The 21,807-nt window shown below is 38.5% G+C and overlaps 1 protein-coding gene across 5 annotated transcripts in view; it reads right to left on the bottom strand.

Annotated features, from left to right (window-relative positions):
• The window catches only part of ENOX2 (ecto-NOX disulfide-thiol exchanger 2), a 285,542-nt gene that overhangs the window by 19,211 nt on the left and 244,524 nt on the right, over nucleotides 1–21,807 (bottom strand). For all 5 annotated transcript variants that reach the window (XM_032428212.1, XM_032428214.1, XM_032428209.1 and 2 more), the window contains 4 exons: nucleotides 17,786–18,019; nucleotides 15,057–15,269; nucleotides 12,950–13,056; nucleotides 4,551–4,665 (listed from right to left, as the gene is read on the bottom strand). In XM_032428212.1, the coding sequence (XP_032284103.1) occupies nucleotides 4,551–4,665; nucleotides 12,950–13,056; nucleotides 15,057–15,269; nucleotides 17,786–18,019 (669 nt within the window). The remainder of the gene's footprint in view (nucleotides 1–4,550; nucleotides 4,666–12,949; nucleotides 13,057–15,056; nucleotides 15,270–17,785; nucleotides 18,020–21,807) is intronic.

The raw sequence follows: 21,807 nt of genomic DNA, 5'->3' as shown, positions 1-21,807 counted from the left end.
CCTTCTCCCTTACTGTGGGTAGCCACCAAAGTTCTGTATTTAACCCTTTGCTGTTCTTTCTCTCACTTGTCTTTCACATTCATTTATTCATATCCTCCAAGCTTCAGCCAACAACTCTGTACTACCATCTTCTATTCCTTCTACTTTCTTGAACACTGATTTGAATATAAATCCTTTATTTCCTAACTACCTACTGTCTGAAACTGATCTCATATTCTACAAATCAGTCCCATGCAACAGTCCATTTCTGTCAATGTTACTAGTATGTGTTTAATTTGTAACACCCCCCCCAAAAAAACTCTATGTTGAAGCCCTCAGTATGTGACCTTATTTGGAAATAGGCACTTTACAGAGGTAATCAAGTTAAAATGAGGTCATTTGGGTGGGCTTATGGACTTATACGACTAGTATACTTATAGAAAGGAGAAATTTGGACACAGAGACACGCAAACAGGGAGAATGTTATATAAACATGAACGCAGAGATTGGGGTGATGCATCTACAAGCCAAGGAGTGTCAAAGATTGCCAACAAACCATCAGAAGCTAGGAGAGAGGCATGGAACAGATTCTCCCTCACAGCCCTCAAGAGGAATGCACCCTGATGACACCTTAATCTCAGACTTCAGGCTTCCAGAACTGTGAGGCAATAAACTCTGTTGTTTAAGCCACTCAGTTTGTGGTACTTTGTTGCAGTAGCCCTGGAGAACTAATATGACCACTGACCCTCCAATCTCCCAGACTAGAAAACCTAGCCTCATCTCAGGTTCTTGCTTTTTCTTCATCATCTATATCCAATCTGGCGCCAAAGACTTTAGTTATTCTTCTGAAGTGACTCCTAGCATCTTTAATCTCATATTTTCTGTTACATCCTTTTATTTTACTATTTTATCTCAGTTCCTGTTACCTTCACTCTAGTCCTGGGCTTCATCATTTTATATCTAAATTCCTATAAAAGTCTCTGGCAGGTCTCTCTTTCTCCAAAATTTATTTCCTAAAATATATAATTCATGTTGCTTTTATCATACTAGTGCCATGACTGAGACATGCTTATAGTGCCATGTTGTCTATTATGGTAAATGTAACCTTGGCATTCATGGTTCCCCATAATCTGGATCCATCTTGTCCACTCAATCTTTTATCCCCCTATACCCATCATCTTTATTTCTCTCTCTGAGCCATGTTCCTTCTCCTCTCCTGCCTCCACATCAAGATACTTTCTTACTCTCCTCATCCAAACCTTCATCTTTTTTTTTAAATTTTATTTTATTTTATTATGTTATGTTAATCACCATACAACCTGTTCATCTTTCAAGATCCCAATCAGCTTTCACTGAATGCAACTACTCTGGCCACACTAATATCTCTTGGCCTTGCTGCATTCTAATCAGTACCTTACAGGTTAGAACCAAGTGGTATTTCTTACATTTATGTAAATTTACACATATTGCACCTCTATTTCCATAAGCTTATAGGATGCAGTCCTTGTTAATTAATTGATCAAACTTTTAAAGAGGGAATAATGAGAGGTGGGGAGAGGGAAGGAAGGAGACTGGAAACCAAGAGAAGTGAAAACTGGCTAGAACAATGAAGGAGAATGAGTCTCAGTCAATGTTTTCCAAATGTGCTCCCTGGACACAGGGATGCCTGATAAAAAAATGCAAATTCCTGAACTTCATTACAGACCTACTTAATCAAACCCTGCAGCCCAGAAATCTTATTTTTTAAAGGTAACCCAATGATGCTTATAGATACCAAATCTGAGAACCACTAGTCTAAGTGGAAAAGGCAGACAATAGATGCAGAAAAGGAACACGCGTTCTTAGGTTTACTGGGCACATGTACTTCCCATCATGGCTAACAATAGAATGAAAATAGTTTTATACTATCATGATTTGCTTTGATGTGATTTCCCCTCTTCAACACATTGCTTTGAGCACAGCAGTCCTTTCTTCCATGGCAAGGTTTCCAGTACTGCATCACAAATATGGGCTGGGTAATACAGAGTCCCCGGAAGAATAGAAATTTTGTGGTACTCCAAGGAAAGGTAACAGACTGCTAGGCTAGCTGTGACTCTTACTTTCTTTGGGAAGTAGAATTTAACTAGACACATGCTCTAGGCTCCTGGAATTCAAGTTTGGTAGCATGGAGAGAGAAAAAAACAACTCTGAGATCTAGTGCTTAAGCTTTTAATTGGAACCACGTGAAACTAAAACATGTAGCTGATTTAGATAAAACCTGAGGACCTGCTTACTGGCTCACACTGAGCAGGATTTCTGCAGTTGACTACTACAGAAGCAAGATAACAAAATTAGATACGATCGAGGGGAAGAAAAATGCACAAAAGTCCTTGAATTAAAATGAATTGAAACCTTCTGGGAGAATAGCTATTTGGTAAGCTCCATTAAGTCTATTGTAGATAGCTTTATTTGACAAAGCAGGATCCTGGCATGTGGAACAGGAAAGAAAATAGCTATAAGATGATCTGTCAGGGAGTTTCCAGTCTCTAAACGAATAAGATTCTGTGCAGTAGCCAATACAGCTTTTAACTCAAAAGAGATACAGAAGCAAAATGCAATTATATAACACTAGTAAGTGCATTTAATCTGAATCTCCCATACACCCCCCTGCCGAATAACTCCTCAAATTCAGCAATTTATCAAGCAAATACTCAAACTGATGGTCACGTTAATTTCAGGGGAACACTGGATTAATGCTGTATACAATACTGCAGATACTGAGATGGAGACAGTTCTATAAGTCAAAGATTAGTCAGCTATAAAACATCTTGGCTAAGCACTTAACTAATTTGAATAACTCAATTATTATGAAACTCTTTTGTTTTTTTTAGCTATAAGTTTATAGTATGTATTTGCAGTAATTAGTTCTGTTTTTATTTAGATAAAATAAATTGTTTTTGGAAAGGAGAAATTTGATAGAAAGGAGAAATAAAATAATAATAAATTACCCACTGTTCTGAAAATGCTAATAATAAATTACCCACTGTTCTGAAAATGCTAACTATCTACTGATTACAAAGGATTTATTCAATATATATGGAAGTTTAGATGTTTAGGGATCTAACATATGGCAGAAATAGAGGAAATTCAGATGTAACAGCTACAAATGCCTTTTTAAAAGTCTGAGTTGATAGCTTTCTTTCCTTAAGAGTTTCTGTTCATGGAGTGAAGATTCTAGGACCACTCAAGTGGCTATAAAGCTGCTGACTTCAATATGCAAGTACTGAAACCAAGAAATTCTGATTTGTATTATAATCAACCAGTTCTCTGTCGGTCTCTGTCTCTGTCTCCATCTCTGTCTCTGTCTCTCTCTCTCTCTCTCACACACACACACACACACACACAGTAGGGACAGTTTACTACAATATCTCTAATGTCTAGCACAGTGCTTGGCATGCAGTAGTTATTAAATGAATGAATGAATTTGTTTAGCCATCCCAACATTCCTGTTAGATGGTTGTATAATGTACTTACAAGGGTGGAACCTGAGCTCAGTGGGACAGAAGTCCTTCCTGAGTCAAGAAGAACACAGCTGGGACTAGAACTCAGGTCCTCTAACTTTAGGTCCAGTGCTTTGTCCACTGTACCTTACTGACTCCTAAGACTGTCTAGAATGGCTTACCTGAAAATACTGGTCTTTTGGCTGATATTTTTATCTCCCTTCTGGTAATTCTCTCCCTGGCTTATGAAATTGAAAGGTGGTGTAGTGTCATATTGTTCAACAGGTTTGCCTTATGAGTTCCACTGGGGATCCACATTGTGGCCTGTCTCATGGTGAGGTCCTGACTATACTAAGTAAGAGCAAAAGCTTTTACCCAAACATCTGTCTGTGGACTCCTGTTTGGTTCCCAATAAACCCCTAAGTAACCACAATAAAAGTCAGCAGGTAGGTAGATCGTCATATATTATAGATATTTCCCCTTAGTTGGTAGAGTCTCTTTTAATTTTGTGATTCTTTAAAGAAAAATATTTAATTTATAGGAAGATAAATTTATTAAAAGTATCTTTTATAATTTTATCTTTGGAGAACTTCATCCCAAATTATATAAACAACTCCTATATTTTCCAGAGTTCCTTTTGCTATGTTTATTTTTTTTTTACATTTGAATCTTAAATCCATCTGTTACTAATTCTGGTGTAAGGTATACGGGATGTAGGGATCTAACTACTTTTTAAAATGTTTGGCTAGTTGTCTATTTATGTGTAAGCTCTCTTATGATTCCTACTATAGAACATACTATTAACAAATCCAAATCAAGTATAGAACAGTGCTGCCTAAATGTCTAGCCCTCCTAAGGGAAGAAAGTCCACTTTTAATTCGGCACTGTAATGGAAGATGGGAATGAATAAAAAGATCCTTAGCCACAGGGTTGATATTCAGCCACTGTGTACTTATATGGCTTTACCAATTGTTTCTAGCTGGTTCCAGACTTATAGTTTTGTGCCCATAACTTACTGGATGTTAGAAGTTTTAAAATATCATCCCTGCAAGTAGATGTTAGTTAAATGAAACAAAACAGAATTATCTTTACCTGATTCCTCAGTTTCTTTTGTTTCTGTGGTTTCTTCTATTTCGTCATCGGACATCTCCATTTCTTCTTCTCGCCTGATTCCCATTAATTCATCATTATGTATGTTGCGAATTTCCTAAGGTTAAAAGTTATGCTTTGTTGGTGGGAAAGCTTTGAAAATGTTGAAGAAATGAACAGAGTTAAGGATAAGATAAAGCAGGGTTTTTTGACATATGAAAAAACTTCAGAGTACTCTTAAGGCAAGGACAAAGGGGCACATTGGGGCTGAAACTCTCTTGACAGACAAAGCAGACTGTTAACATTGTCTTTCATAAGGCATTCGTTCCATATCCAGAGCTCTGGCAGTTGATGATTCTTATATCCATCCTATATTAGAAAGTACTGTTGGTCATGAAAGGCCTTTTACTTCTTACATGGATTTCTGGACTTTCCTTGAAAGGTTCTGCCATTTTCACCTTCCCATGTCAAATCCTTTAATTTTGCACCTTTCCATCCTCTTCCCTCTCCACTTACAGACTTACTCAATAGAACTCTTAATCTAACTTTTGCACGTTTAGAAGTTACAGCAAAAATGAGCTGTCAGGAGTGAACTTCAATCAGATCAACCCTTCCATGGATAATAACTATACTCTGAACAAAACACAAAATCAAACCAAGCCAAACCCCTAACTACTTGATGGCACAGAGAGCAGACAAAAGCAGGCATATCCTAAAGAGTGGCTGACACTTGGAAGAAGGATGTGGGTCTCTCAGTTTTTAAGGGCCTTTTAGTCTGACAGCAGACTCACAGAGTAGCTACATTTTTAATAGAAAACCTTGTCTTTACATCCTAAAGAAATCAAGGAGATAGCCACAGGAAAGTGAGGAGGGGATCCCAGAAAGGAGAGAGCCAAAGAGGGAGAGAGATCCAAATTCTGCCTATAATATCTACTCAAATTTCTGCATGACCCTTGAACCATGGAAGCACAGGAGATTCCAAAGAACACAGCTAAGTCTAAAAGAACTGAACTGAGATTTGAGCTGCCATCTAAGAGACATAATTTCCAGCTTAAATTCAATTAAGTAAATTGACTGTTAAAACAAAAGAATCCGAAGTCAACCTTCTTTGGAAGAACATAACAAAATGAACATAACAGAATATAATCAGAACCTTAAAAGCAAAATATTCAAAAAATGTAGGCAAAGCCCAAGTTACCTGACATACAAAGAACTAGGATGAGATGACCCGTCTTCAAGAGAAAAGATCATCAACAGAAATCAAACTTGAAATGAACCAGATATGGCAGTTAGCAGATAAGGAGTTAAAGCAGCTATTATAACTATCTCAGTGATGGAAAGGAAACATGCTCATAATGAATGAAAAGATAGGAAATCTTGGCAGAGAAACAGAAACTTTAAAAAAGAACCAAATAGAAATTCTAAAACTGAAAAATATAATATCCAAAATAAAATTAACTGGATGAGTCTAACTTTACAATAAAGATGGCAGAACAAAGAGAGAACTTAAAGAGAGAACAATACAAATTTATCCAATCTAAAGAACAGAGAGAAACTAACTAGAATCACAGAGAGGAGAGATTAAATGATTCAAGATTCTTGAAGAAAAAATAGTTGAAGATGTCTCAACTTTGATGAAAGACATTAATCTATATATTCAAAGAGCTCAGTGAACCCCAAGCAGGAGATGTGTGAAAAAGGTATGTCTAAGAACACCATAGTCAAATTGCTGAAACTAAAACATTAAGAGAAACTCTTTAACTCTTTAGTTAGCTAAACTCATTGTGATAAGCATTTCACAATCCATGTAGGTCAAATCATAATGCTGTGCATCTTAAACTTATACAGTACTGTATGTCAGTTCTACTCTCAGTAAAACTGGAAGAATAGAGAAACTCTTAAAAGCATCCAGAAAAAAAAAAAAAACAACACATTATATACAAGGAGACAATTCAAATACTTTGATTTCTTTCAGAAACAATATAGGTCAGAAGTCAGGGGAACAATATCTTTAAAGTACAGGAAGAAATAAAAATCACTGTTTATTCAGAATTCTATAAGCAGAGAAAAATTCTTTCAAGAATGAAGATGAATTAAATCTATTTTCAGACAAATGTAAATGCAAGAATTTGTCATCCAAAGATTTGCACTATAAGAAATGTGGAAGAAGTTTCCTCAGACTGGAGGGAAGTGCTACCAAGCTGTAAACACAGATCTTCATGTAGGCATGGAGAACTTTGGAAATGATGGAGATCACACTGGAAAAGTCACTTTAAAAAAAGTCAGCATGAAAACTGCATTTTGGAGCAGCTTGCAATCATTTAGAGGCCACTTAATGCCTATCAGAGGCTTCTCAGCACTGAGCTGAGAATTCCTTGCCTATGTTAGCCCCAATTGGGCCATAATACAGGAAATATCCAAAGCTGTCTGGTGAAAATTGCTTCCATTTAGGGGGATTATAAATACTTCAAGTGGATTTCTTAATAATTAATGCTATAGTTAATCACTATCTCAACTAATATTCTCATTTTTTATGCCTTTTACCGGGAAAAGTAATAATTTCTATATCAAGATAAGTTTTAGCTACAGATAAATAAAAGTCCCTTTTAAAAACACAAGCTATTCAGTATTTTCACTGGTAGTTAAGAGGTAATAGAAAAATAGAAGTACTAGAAAATAGAACTACCAACATAGCATCTCTCATGTGCTGCAGGGGCATTACTTAAAATAGAAGAAAACAGTGACTTGCTTGAGAAAAATGAAATTTAAAGGGCTGTGTCAAGAGAGAGATTTGCTATGTCTTATTCAAACTCATTGCATAGAGAAGAAAGGAATTGCTCATTTCTAAGAATTCATTCTGTCTCAGGAGTCTGGGTTTCAGTTACCATCAAAGAACAGTTACTGGCAAGGTGATTATAATGAGGTTTGACACTGGCAAATTCAACTATTGTACAACTTGTGGCATCAGGAAAAGTTGTGGCTCTCCTAGTTGCCTAACAAAAATGTAGCCTGTCAGAGGGTGTAAGCAGAGACCAACTTTCAATTCACAAACATGTCATCTGACTCTGGGAAAGTTATTGTGTTTCTCAGAAGAGTAAATTGTGTTCCTTCTAAGGAAATGTCCCAGGGCAGGAAGATCTAACTGAGAGCTAAGACATGCCCTGTAGCTGCTCAGCACCCACAAAACATCTTTCTGCTTCCAGCTGGGCAAGAAAGCATAATCTCTTCTGAGAAGTATAAAAAGTTCAATAACTAAGTGATACAGCTTATCTAGAGGTCTTTCACATCTTCAAAAAATCTCCAGAAATAGAAAGACCTATGGGTAAATTTTACCTCAACGCCTGAAAATACTTCAGGAACAAGAGTTACCAGCTCCTTTAGCTGAAAATGAAACGAGGGTAAGAAAAACTAAGGGGACCCTTGTTCTCCATTGTTCAGTCAGGCATGCAAAGTGGCAGAGCTTAGAGCCTTCTAACCACCAGGCAATCCCCCTTAGCTACAAAGAAACTAAGCCCTGTATAGTTACTCTCCTATAAATATCCAGTAGTAAGTCACATGAATGGGACAAAGGCAAAGAGAACATCAGAGGTTATAGGGTACCATATTAAGGTAAACTCACGAGGAGCATTTAGTAAATGACAGTACCCCTAAGTAAAGCAAGTAAGTTTTTAATTCTATGAAAGCCTTACCTTTAAAGCACTTGGTATCTAAGATACCTGTTTTCTGTCTTTCTGGTTGGGTCAAAAAAGCTCTGTTTTGGGAAGCAAACCCTAACAAATACCTTCAGAGTGAAGGACTAAAAGGTAACATTTCCCTAAGGAAGGCACTCTACCTAGCTGGGGCATAGGTGCAGGTAGGAGGAGGACTCTGAGCCATTGAAGTGCAGGCAGCAAGGGAAGTCGCTGCCTCCCAGATTTGCCCCCTTTCCCATCCTGACATTTGGATCTAGGGCTAAAACCAAAAGAGTGGCAATGGCAGGCAAAAACATTTTCCAGAAGTTTTCATTTGTAAATCTCTACCTGAAATTGAGTGGGCTGTGTCACTGAGAGACTATATTGAAAATGGAAAGATAGCACTCCTGAAGTTTCTATTCTATTCTCCTGCCCACAGTCAACCTGTGAGATTTTTCATTTAAACAGCAAACTGTTAGTGATTTCTAAAAATGCATTATAATGGCTTTGAGTCTGTTTTAATGATAATTTTTTCTGATGCTCAGAACTTCACACACTGCTCCACAATGGAGGAGAAAGCACTTTTACGTAGAATTAAACTGAAACCCGAGACAGAGGAAAATGCACAGACAGAATCACCTTTGTGCCAGCTGACATTTTTAATTTATCATAAAGTAAGCAAATCACAATCATTGCACATTAAGTATCTAACTCTACAGTTTCACAAAAAGTTATGTGAATTTAAATTCATCTTACTCATGAGTTATGATAGGAACATAGTTATCAGTAGAGCAAAGTTCCTTATTAATTGTGTAACAAAACTGTACTTACCTAGACTTTCAACATTAACAGGATACTTGGTGAGGAAGGGGTCAGATGAAGGAATGGAAAGGAACAGATAGCTTCTACATTTATGTAGAAATTTGAATCTGAGCTATCATTCAGTACAATGAAGCAAAGCACAAACACAAGTTCTTAATGCCTATTGTATGATACATATGGAAATAAAAATAAGGTTGATCCAAATCGTGTTAATAGGTGTTCTGATGGCTGAAAGCTAATAGCTAGTGTTAGAACACATGGGTGCTAAAACAAGGGTATGCAGATGACTTGAACAATGTATCTGCAAACAGTTCTTCAGAGTTTGGAATGGTAGGCTTGGAAATCTAGAGAGAAAGTTATTTTAGCAATCATAGTATCTCATTTTACAAGAATGCTAGCAATTGTCAAGTCCCTTTTCCTCTAGCCCGATGTTATAAAATCTCATACTGGGGAGGATGCAAGGGGGTCTGTTCTAGTGCCTACTGCTATGGCTCTAGTTTCTATATATCATCCAAGGTTTAGCTTGTAATCTAGGCCAGCTTCTCAGTGAGAGAAACACACAGGTTTTAAATGGTTCTATAGAAAAAGAGTTCCTACGATAGAGAGAGCTATCAGTAAAGTCACTGTAGAGTTTTTAGTAAAGAGATAAACTTTAGCTTTCTTTTATTACCCTTTTCAATTGTATCAGCAGGAGCCTCACACACATATAAATCAGGAAAGTAAACCAATGAAAGACTCATTAGCAAACTAGTATGCCCAGCATATGCTACCAAGGTGAGAGCCTGAGCTCCCTGAAGGTGGGGACTTTTCCTTCTTAATCCATAACCCCACTCTCAGCAGAGGAAGGCACTGTTGGCTGCTGGTAGGATGACAATAAGACAAGGAGCAGGTACTTTGTGACATGAGGAGGTTACTGGCTAGGTCATTCTCAAAGGCAACTGGTAAAAAAGGCTCAAGTCAGAAACTTTCACCTTGATGAAACCTCTGCCTTAGGAGTTGGAGCTTTGAACCACAGGCGAAAAAAAGCCAGTCTAGTTGATTTAAGTCACTGAGATGCTCTGGTTCTCACCGGGGTGCTCAGAGACAGCCCCAATTTAAGAGGATGCTTGTCACTTTCTAGAGTTTCCTATTACCAAGTTAAAGTATGCAGAGGTTAAAAAAAGCCATGATTTAAAGAGGTACCCATGTAAAGTAGAAGAGGTCTTTTTTAGGTTTAGGAAATGCAATGCTAAAAGGTCATGAGCTATGTTCCACTCTCAGTAGTTTTACTTATCAAGATTGAGGTATTCAAGGTAGCCCTTAATTTAGTCCAATCCAATAGGCAGGAAGCATGTTTCTGGGTTTCCACGAAGTCTACAAAATACATTATGAAACATGTAGCTCTTGGCAAGTCATGCTAGCCATGTCCTTTATCCTCATCACTCTGCCAAGGAAGCTCTGCTACAATATTAGGTGATAGGGTGGATAGCTCTCATTCTTTACAGGCCCAGAGAAATGTCCAGCTTACTGGCTATCTTTACTGAGAAGGTAATTAAACTCAAGTATGTACCCACCAGAGAGGTAGGCTTGATAGGACTATAGTTCTCTACAGAGAGCCTTGATAAATAATATTCATGGAAATATTTTACTGCAAAGTCATTTATAGAAGGGTTGTGGTCTGGGCAAGTCAGTGCTCAAATCAGAGGCTCCCTTCCTCCTATGAAAAGACATTATTGTACTGGCAGGGCTTTCCGCATCGGGTGGGGCAGTTCAGACAGCTTCTTCCAACCCTGAGAATGGATACACGTGTATGTGTATTGAAGAAAAGTAGAGACTTAATACTGCTTTTCTACAATTATAAGACATATTGAGCATTTTTCCTCAACCTTTATTCTTCTGAACTGTTCAGACTAAAGAGTTTGGATATTTTCAATTTAGGATATTAAACTCCACTCCCCACCCTTGATCACTTTCTTTACCTTTCTAGCTCCCTGAGGGCAAAGACCATCTTGTCCTGAATTGCCTGTCATAATGCCTGAGACAGAGAATGTGCTTCAGTTAACGTTTGAATTGAAATGTTGAATTTTGTTTGTTGAGGCTCAACAAAGTTGGGTAGCCCTAGGAGTCTAAAATCATCTTGTGGGGCGCCGGGTTGGCTCAGTTGGTTAAGCATCTGCCTTCAGCTCGGGTCATGATCCCAGGGTGCTGGGATCGAGCCCCATGTCGGGATCCCTGCTCAGCGGGGATCCTTCTCCTTCTCCCTCTGCCTGCTGCTCCCCCTGCTTGTGCTCTCTCTCTGTGTCAAATAAATAAATAAAATCTCTAAAATCATCTTGTGCTACTATATGACAGTAGCTCCCTGTTTTGTTCCTAATTCTCTTTTTAAAAATAATTTAAAACATTACTAGCTTTGTATGACTCTACTTATCCATTGGGCTGATGTCTTCAGGGAGTTCTCCTCAGTGACTCCCAGATCCCTTTGCTGAGCCAGAACTGATGAACACGGTTTGGCTTATTTTCCTCTAAATGCTCTTCACAGTTTTCAAATTGTTGCCCCACAAACTATGTCATATGTTCTCATGAAAGACAGAAAGAATAGATTGCTATCTTCATTTTATAGGTTAGGAAATTGAGGTCCACAAAGATTAAATGACTCACTCAAGAGCACAAGGCAATTTATACCAGCACTCTGAGAAGAATTTCTAGTCTTGAACTGATCACTTACTAGCTGTGTAATTTGTGTACATCCCTTGACATTTCTGTGTCTCAGTTTCTTCACATGTAAACCATGGCTATCATACCTACTTATTATCCCTTATGGAGTTATGAGTGATAAACTGAAATATTACTATTTGCCATTTATATAGCATTTACATTTTTCAAACTCTACACATCTCTTATCTCATTTAATCCCATAAGACTGGTTTCATTATTATCTCCAATTTAGAGGTGAAGAAATAGAGACTGAGAATGACTCACTAACTTGGTCAAAGTTGCAGAGCTGCAATGTGTCAGAGCTGCAATCTAGATTCTCTGACTCCAGATCCAGTGCTCTTTCCACTATACCACATCTACTGGGAAGCTCACGTAAGTGAGGCAACCGACGTGAAAGTGCTTTATAAAATGTAAATGCCTTACAAATGCTATATAAACGTTAAGGACTATGCCAACCTGCTACCACACTAGCAAAGAGGACAGAGACAAAGTTGAAAAAGTTGCTGCATACACAGATCAAAAGTGTCAGGGGCTGGGTAAGGAAGCTGCCCATAGGAACAGAAGAACTTGAAGTATAGGTATCACCATTCCAAAGGCAGATCCGTGAAAATAAACCTCCCACCTTGGTTTTAACTCTTGGACTCAGGATAGCAACCTAATCACTTCAGACATATTCTATGCTAAAAGTCACCTGAGCACAAGCGCAGAGCTGGGTGTCAACCTTAATCTGAAATCAGAGTCTTCTGTTACCTTTAAAGCTGCCACTTATAAAGATGGCTGAGTGGACTTGATCAAAGAGGCTCAGAAATTTCAATGCCCCAATGTAACACCAGCCTCGACTGTCAAGATGCTCTAATAAATGTAAGACAGCCCTAATATTACTAACACTAGACACACGGGTCAGTAATTATCGTTGTACTCAAGACTAGCTAGCTTAGAGAAGTAAACTTCAAATTATCACAGCTATATTTTCACTACTCAGGTTTTCATCCAGCAGAATGCATTCAAGACAACATGTGCACATTTATTACCCTTTTGGCAGCACATGGTCTGGTCACAGTGACAGGCAATAGAACACATCTTAGTGTTTCATTAGAGCCTTGTTGTGACCATGGGAGCTTGGCACTATTTAATTCTGACTAAACTCCAAATCAATAACTTGTTAAAGAAAGAAACTGTCACCCTGAGGGGCTACCAGAGTAAAAAGTTACCAACCTCAGCTTGTTTGCACCAAACGCTGATGTTTTTACGCTGGGCTTTTGTGAAATGGTCCCATGCCTTCTGTTTGGAGGCAGAATGGTACACAGCTACTATCTGCTCAACTGCAGCATCAGATCAGCAGTCAAATCAGGTCGGAGTATCATCCAGGGGTGGCAAAAGAGAGGAGAAAAGAAATAAGAGAAGCATCAGGCTTGTTGTATCTTCTCGTATGACACCACTAGGCTATGGTTGTGCTCCGAAAAGGTTACATGTGTTGGGGTACTGTGATCTTAAAGAAGACTCAAAGGCAGAGATATCGTATGGAGAACAAATAAAGGGAACTCCAGAAGGTTTGGGGTGAAATGGTGACTAAAGTTTTAATATAGGCAGTCTGTATTCATCCAGGCAGGTGAGGCAAGAGTTGTGGTGAATGTGATTTAGTACTAATGACCCAGCAAGCGGCGAACTTGTACCAGCTCCTTCTGACCACAGGCTTCTTTCATAAACTAGCCTTCCAAAATGAGCTTGCATACTTCACTTCAACAGAATCCATCCTTTTGTTATTCTGAGGTATATTTAACCAGAAGCATCAAATTGGAACCTAAGATGAATGGAATCTATTTTAAGTCTATGTAGATGGGCTCGTTGACTGCAGAAATAGAAGTTTCATGGAAGAATACTTGCAAGTGCAGTCCTAAAGCATATTTTCCAGAGTCTCTTAAAAAATGTCAAATGGAGAAATGTGTACAAATATTCTGGTGCTTTTACCTAATCAGTTCACGAGAAGAATAGAAGAGACGGGGGAGGAACAGAAGGACAAGAGCCTCTTCCTGGGTGGGTATTCACAGTAAGAAAATCCAGAGGTGTTATTTTTTTTCTTTACAGCCCTGATTGTACCCTGTCTATGAATGATTTAAGGATTTATAGTCCCATGATGCTTGCTGCTCTTTTTTCCTATTTGTTTTGAAGTCCTAAAAACATGTGTTTTCTCTGCCTGGATTCTATGCCCATATATATTTTCAAAATAAAAATGGAAAAATGAAAGAACTCTTCCTTAATCCTAATTATGTATGAGTCAAGTGTGGGAAGTCACATATGAGAAGAGTGGGCCTTAATTGTTTAAAAGCCAAATCATAAAACTATATCCTTATTCTTAAGGTGAATATAGTTCCTTACTCAAAAGATATGAGTGCATAATTGTATAATATGTTGAACTAAAAGCATCACTTGAGAATTTTTCTGATCTCTCTCATTTAAGAGACCTAGGAAAGGATTGGAGTAGTACTTCTTTTTCTTCTTCTTCTTCTTCTTTTTTTTTTTGGTGCAAAAAGGTGGTTTTATTAAAGCACGGGGACAGGACCTGTGGTCAGAAAGAACTGCCAGGAGTAGTACTTCTTTTTGAAAATGGCCATTTTGGGGTGATGGGTATTAAGGAGGGCACGTATTGTGATGAGCACTGGGTGTTATACGTAACTAATGAATCACTGAACACTACATCAAAAACTAATCATGTGCTATACAGTGGCTAACTGAACATAATAAAAAAAAAAAAAGGAAAGAAAATGGCCATTTCGGTGGCTTCCCATCCCGCCCAGTGTCTACAACATCCAGAAAAAAAATTGAAGAAACAACAGGTAGAAGTAGCAAATTTGGCTTCTATTCAATTACCCTGGGAAACATAATTACACTTTCACTAAAATGTAGTACCTGAAAAAACATAATATGATAATGATGCAAATCTGAAGCAGAGAAGCTTATAAATGCTGATGCTGTATTCTAACTTTAGCAATGAAATACCAAACTTTCCACTGAGGTCTGAGGCTGCTTATAACTTACTTTGAAAACAAGCAAAAGTAAAAGCACAGGATGGTGGTCTAGCTGTTGGTGTTTCTAAGGTGCTGAAGGAGATATACCAGCAAAAATGAATATAGGAGGTGCCCACATGTATCCCATTAAATTGGAGCTCATGCATTTGGCAATATAAAGAGAGCACAAGGCAGTGAAGAAGGGATCCTTGCCCCTCGACACAGACTGGTTTTGTAGGCCTGGCTCCCTTGCAGAGAATGTGGTGCCAAAGTGAAGCGCCCTCTCACCCTTCCACAGAACTCTGACTTCTACTCACATTGAATGAGAATTCCAGAAAGGGCCTGCTTGAATTTCTCCTTTGCTTCTTCCATGTCTTTCTCATGGGCAGCTTTCTCGTTCACCAGGCGGCGAACGTGGCTGTTGGCTGACTGGATCATAGAGTAGAAGTTGTTGGCGCTGCGACGGTTCACCTCTCCTCGTTCAATCCAAGTGAGCAAGGTCTGTACAGCTTCTGAGAATTTGGAATCATCTGAAAAAAGAGGATTTTTCAAATCATCAAAAGTAACCATGTCTCTACCTACCCAACATGCTGGCAAGGAGACCCCACCATGGCTTGTTGGAAGTGGTTGTTACATGAACTGCAGAGGATGAAGAGCCATGCGTGCACACACAGGCAGCAGGCAGGCAGGCTGAAAGGACGAAAGACCCAAAATGTAGTCAGACTGGTTGCAGTCTATGAAGAATTTTCAGAAAGAGAATTGGCACGTATTGCATGGAGCACTGGATGTTATATGCAACAATGAATCATGGAACATTACATCAAAAACTAATGATGTACTGTATGGTGACTAACATAACATAATAAAATAAAATAAAACAAAACAAAAAAAAGAAAGAATTGTTTCTTCTTTTTTAAAAAACATTTTCTTTACTGATACAGAGTTTATTAATTAGAGTAAAAGTTTACCGATCAGAGTTTTCACATATTGCGAATTTCTTTTTTTTTTTTTTTTTAAGATTTTATTTATTTATTTGACACAGAGAGAGAGAACAAGTAGGCAGAGAGGCAGGCAGAGGGAGAGGGAGAAGCAGGCTCTGCACTGAGCGGGGAGCCCGATGCGGGGCTCGATCCCGGGACCCTGGGATCACGACCTGAGCCGAAGGCAGCCGCTTAACCGACTGAGCCACCCAGGCGCCCCACATATTGCAAATTTCTTAACCTCTCTGATTGTATGTGTGTGCAGGTGTGTAATGTAGGAATTAGCAATGAGAGAACTTCAGAACCCTACAGACCTGTTTTTTTAATAAGGAAAAGTAAACCTGAGTCTTGAATTTAACTTGAATTTGATAGTAACTTTATCCTGGATCCATGAAATTATAGTGTGGGAAGGAGCCTTAAGAAAGAGTTACACGGGTAGTTCTTTAGGCATCAACACTTATATTTTTGACCTCTTATAGCATCACTCCTGCATTCAGTCCACAGCCCTGGGCTTTTCACTCAGTCCCAGTCACAATCTATCTTGATGTAATTCATTCTATTTCTATATTTCTCCACATCCTGATTCTCTTGCCTGAGGAACCCTCCAAGTAGATTTCTGCAGCTAGTTAGGAGTTATTCTCTGATGTTAAAATAGTAGTACAGCTTATCCAAAGCTTCTGGTCCAGCTTCCTGTGATAGGCAGTTATATATTCTGTTAGAGGCTCCTGAGAGAGAGAGATCCATTAGCATCCCACTAAAGGCCTGTTCTAGGGCTCCACATCCCTGTCTGGCCAGAAACCCTTATGTCCAGTGGAAATAGCTCTCACTGCGATTTGAACTTCTTGCCTCTTGCCATTTTTCAGTGCAGACATATAATGAGAGGTAATCCTCCCCTTTAGGACAGCTTTTTATTTAATTACTTGCATACAATCTTTATGTTTGCTGCTCATTTTTTGCATGAGGCCCACACACCAGCACATTCATTCTTTAAAAAAAAAAATCAAGCTGATTTGTTTGGTGTCCTATAAACATGACGTTTTACCAATGCTTTCAGCCATTCCAGCTTTTCAAAATGTACCATTGTTTCTGTGTCTCCACTCTGTGTCTCTCTTCTCTTACAGGAAGACAAAATCAATCCAAATGAAGGATTTCTTAAATGTGTGAATCCGTTAGGTTATATGTTGCAAACAAGTTTGGTGAATGAGACCTATTTGGAAAGTGGAATTAGCAGCAACGTGCTGAGTCTGGAGCACAAGAAGCACAGAAAATTCATACCATTAGAGCCGGGTTGGTATCATCGACAAGATCAATAGGACACCAGCATTCATCCAATAAAATCAACCATAATTGGAGAATGAAAAAGACTGGATTTGAACTACTAACACAGGAGGCCAGGCAGGGCAATTAAAGTTAAATTAGAATAATGGCTCTGAGAGTCAAGCAGGGGGAACAGGAACAAAAACTAAAGGGAGAATGGTCTGATTTAGCAATGTTTTGAAGTCTCCATAGTCACCATATGAAATAGGTTGGCCATTTTAAGTGATTAAAGAAGTCATCTTTTGGTTGGTGGTAGCTAAGTCTCTGAGCCATCTAAGAATGGACACTGTGACCACTCCCTGGGCCCCCATTTTCTCATCTGTGGAAAGGGAATTTTTACCAGAGTTTTCCAGAGTGACATCAACTATCATTCTGATTTAGATTTCAAAACTAACTTGTTATCCACAATGAAAGGGGATGCTGACAGGTCCCAAGTCATGAATCACAGCTAAAATTCTCTGATGTAGAAAAGTGGGGAAAATGCATCTCATCCTAGTCATCTTATGTATGGAGAGAAAAACACCATCCCTTGAGGCAGTGCAGGAGTAGAGACACAGGTGTGTGGACAAATTTTTCTGGTCCTTCAGTTACTAGGTACATCTCTCTATCTGTAAAACTCCAACACCAGAAATGCTTAGAATCCGTTAGTGGGAAATTCAAAGGATAACTGCCAACAATACAAATATATCTATTAAATTTCCCCAAAGAAAAGAGTTCTTTTAATCACAAAGCTCAAGTGCTTTCTGTACCTTTTAGTTTTTCAGCAACAATACTGCATTCATGATCTGAATAGTGGACCACTGGTGGTGGGGATGGTGGGCGCAATCTTTCTTCTTCCATCCTTCTGCGGTGGCGCTCCTCCCTTGCGAGCATACGCTGTTTGCATTCCCACTCATACAGGTCATCTCGAGCCTGTGCAAAATCAACATGGAGCCGGCCTGTGTCCTTCTTGTCAGTGCTAGAGCCCAGGCGAATGCGGTAACCTGAGTGCACAAGAGGGAGAGAGAGGAGTACAAGAGTGGCTCAGTGGGTGAACCACTGTTAAGTACTTTTCCAAGTTCAGTGCTTCCAATGTGGTTGTAGCAGTTTCAAGTGACCACATAATCTTAAATTCTCTCCCCACTACTAGCGAGGTGAACCATCAAAAAACTTGGACTAGAGTTTCATTTCTGATCACAGTTTACTATTCTATGGCTTGGGTCAATCTTTTCATAGGAGTTCTATTCCTCCATCTGCCACCCTACCTCTGGCAGAGGGAGGCTCTAGGGGTAATGGTATTAAGAATGAGTCTTATATGGCACTATGGGTTGGAAAGAATGGGAAAAGTAGCCTCAAACTGTGGTGTCTTTGGATAACTTCAGGAGTGTCAGTCATACCACTATATAGAATTTTAATAAACTTTAAATGGATCAGCTTGACATTTCAATTCCCCAAATTGTTTCCTAGATGTATTTGGCAACCCTGAACCTTTTTTCTTTCTGGAAAAAAAATGGATATGATAGGCAGTGGTATGTGAGCCATGTGATATATAATTTGAGATCCTTAAAAAAAAGAGGTAGTGTGCTTGTAATCTAGTGGTATAAGACCAGGATTCATAAAACCAGGTTTGAAGTCCATACTTTCACTTTTTGTGCCAGCTGTACTACCCAAGTTAAATCTCTTAACAAAAATGTGAGAAACATTTATTAAGTTTTTATTAACTTTTTAAGTTTCAGAAGTGGGGCTAGCTGCTTCCACACACATTTATTTCACTTCATTCTCAGCATAAGCTTGCAGACCAACTCCTGCCTTAAATAACTAAAAATATGGAAAATATATATGAAACAATGGTTTTTAAGACATTGGACATTGGGCAATGAAGACAGAGATCACTGAGAGACAAGAAGCAAATGAAGTGATCCCTATGATTTCTCCAGTTTATTACATGGAGAGAGTTTCCAGGCCTCAGGACAGGGAGAGGAGCTCAGTCAAAGCATGGTGATCTCCCTGAGTTGAAGAGATTGAACTAGGAATCCAGGGAGCCTATGGCAGACAGAATTTATATAGCAGAGTACTGGAAAGAAGAAAGCTACACAGAGAAAGAACTTCAGAGATCTGCAGAGGGTCCTCCATTATTATTTAGCTGCACATTGATGTCTGTGTGTGTGTGTATGCAGAAACTACCTGTGCATTAGAGGCAATAATCCCTGGAGCTCACATGGGGCTGGGAATAGTTCCTTTCCCCACAAGCCAGAGCAGAAAAAAAGAGAATAATTCACAGAGTATAGAGTAGAGTAGTCAGAAGGGTTTTGCCTTAGTTAGTGGAGAAAAATGAGCCCTCGACTAAATCCTGCTCTGGTTCTGTTGAACAAAGCTTAAAAAACAAGACCTAAAAGGATAAAAAATTTTCCAAGTTACTTAACTGCATCCCAGAACAAAGTTCAAGAATATTTACAGGAATGAAAAATATATGGTACCAAACATGGTAAAATTCACAATGTTTGGTATCCAATAAAAAAATTACCCAATATTCAAAGAAGCAGGAAAATCACAAGAAAGATTAAAAAATTAACCAATCAAAATGGACCCAGTAGTGATATAGATAATGTAATTAATATACAAGGACATAAAAACAACTATTATAATTGGATTTCATATGCTTAAGAAATTAGAGAAAATGTAACCATATTAACTAGTAACACAAAAGACATAAAAAATAACCAAAATCAAATTTCTAGAGATTTGAAGTACAATGTCTGAGTTGAAAAAATTCACTGAATAGAACCAATGGCAAATTAGACACTGCAGAAGAAAAGATTAATGAACTTGAAGACACAGCAATATAAGTCATTCAAATGAAATATGGAGGAAAAGGACTGAAAGAAAATGAACAGAGTACCAATGAGATGTGGGACAACTTCAAGGGGCCTACTACAGCCTAACTGGGGCCCTGACTGGAGAGAGGGGAGGGAATAGAAAAAAATATTTGAAGAAATAAGGGCAGAAAAATGTCCAAATTTAATGAAAACTCAGATCTAAGAATTTCAATGAAACTCAAGCACAAGAAATATGAAGGACATTATACCAGGCATATAATAATCAAATTTCTCAACACCAGTAATAAAAAAGAGAATATCTTAAAAGCTTCCATAGACTTAAGACATGTGCAGAGAAACAAAAAGATAACATCATATTTCTTGTTGGAAACAATACAAACAAGAAGATAATGAAGTAACATCTGAGAGAAAAAAAACAAAAAAAACACTGTCCACCCAGAATTCTTTTTTTTTTTTTTTAAAGGTTTTATTTATTTGACAGCGAGAGACACAGCCAGAGAGGGAACACAAGCAGGGGAAGTGGGAGAGGGAGAAGCAGGCCTCCCGCCGAGCAGGGAGCCCGATGCGGGGCTCGATCCCAGGACCCTGAGATCATGACCTGAGCTGAAGGCAGACGCTTAACCATCTGAGCCACCCAGGCGCCCCTCCACCCAGAATTCTACATCCAGAGAACATATCTTTCAAAAAAGAAAGGTGGAATAAGTTCTTTTTGATACATACAAATGCTGAGAGAATTAATCAGGAGCAGACTTGCACTATAAAAATTGTTAAAGGAAATTCAAGCACAGGGAAAATGATATCAAATGGAAATTTGAGTCTATACCAAGGAAGGAAGAGCATACATAATATATGATTCCATTTATATGAAACTCTAGAAAATGCACACTAATCTGACAGACAGTGGAGCAGTGGTGGCCTGGGGAGAGAAGAAGGGAGGGGTAGGAGGAAGGGATCACAAAAGGAGTATGAAGGAAGCTTTTGGGGGAGGTGGACATGTCCATTATTTTGACTGTAGTGATGGTTTCACAGCTGTATGTATGCATGTATGTGCCAAACTGTATTTTTGAAATATGTGAATTTCATTGTATGTCAATTATTATACTTCAACGAAGCTGTTATAAAGAATGCCCCTTAACACTAAAACCGCTACACATTCTTTTTAGAAATAGGAAGAATACATTTCATAAGCACATTTTGCTAGGGCTCTTTACAGTTTACAATGCACTTTCACACTCAGTCATCTTATTTGATCATCTGAGCCATCAGAAAAATGGCTATTAATGATTATCTTGCCTATTCTCCCAGTATCATGGAGAGGATCAAACAAGAGAATGATATGAAAGCTTGGTATAAACACATGACAGATACTGTGATGCTATGAGATTGGTACATCGTGCACAATGCCAGCTCCCTAAGATGCTCAAACTCCAATAGAAAGAAATGGTTATTTCTACATTCCCAGCCCCTTTTCTAAAGGATTTTTGTTTGTTTTAACCTTTTTTTTTTTTTTTTAACAATGTGGGAGAATAGCCATCCAATTCAGGACATTTCTAGCACTTATGAGCTTTCGGGGAGCAGGTTCAAATTTAAAGGGCAAAATTTAGTTATTTTCTCATCACTGATGATTGCAATCCCTTCTCCTGGCAGCCTTGAGAATGTTTCCAGGATGTAGTTGCTGCCAGAGAGCCGATTTCAATGATGTTTAGATGGATACCTCCTGAGCAGCATGTCATCTTTTATGTACAACTGTTCAGAGTTTTTCAAGACCTTTAAGTTCTTATTAAAACAGTCTATTGTGGAATGCTCTATTATCATTCCTAAGTGCTGTCAAATCTTCTGTATATTTTACAGCACTTAGAAAATGTAATAACGTGGGGGGTGGGAGGGATGGGGTGTCTGGGTGATAGACATTGGGGAGGGTATGTGCTATGGTGAGCGCTGTGAATTGTGCAAGA

This window comes from Phoca vitulina, unplaced genomic scaffold (assembly GCF_004348235.1).
Source record: "Phoca vitulina isolate PV1807 unplaced genomic scaffold, GSC_HSeal_1.0 scaffold39, whole genome shotgun sequence".
NCBI lineage: Eukaryota > Metazoa > Chordata > Mammalia > Carnivora > Phocidae > Phoca > Phoca vitulina.
This window is presented reverse-complemented; position numbering and strand designations above follow the sequence as displayed.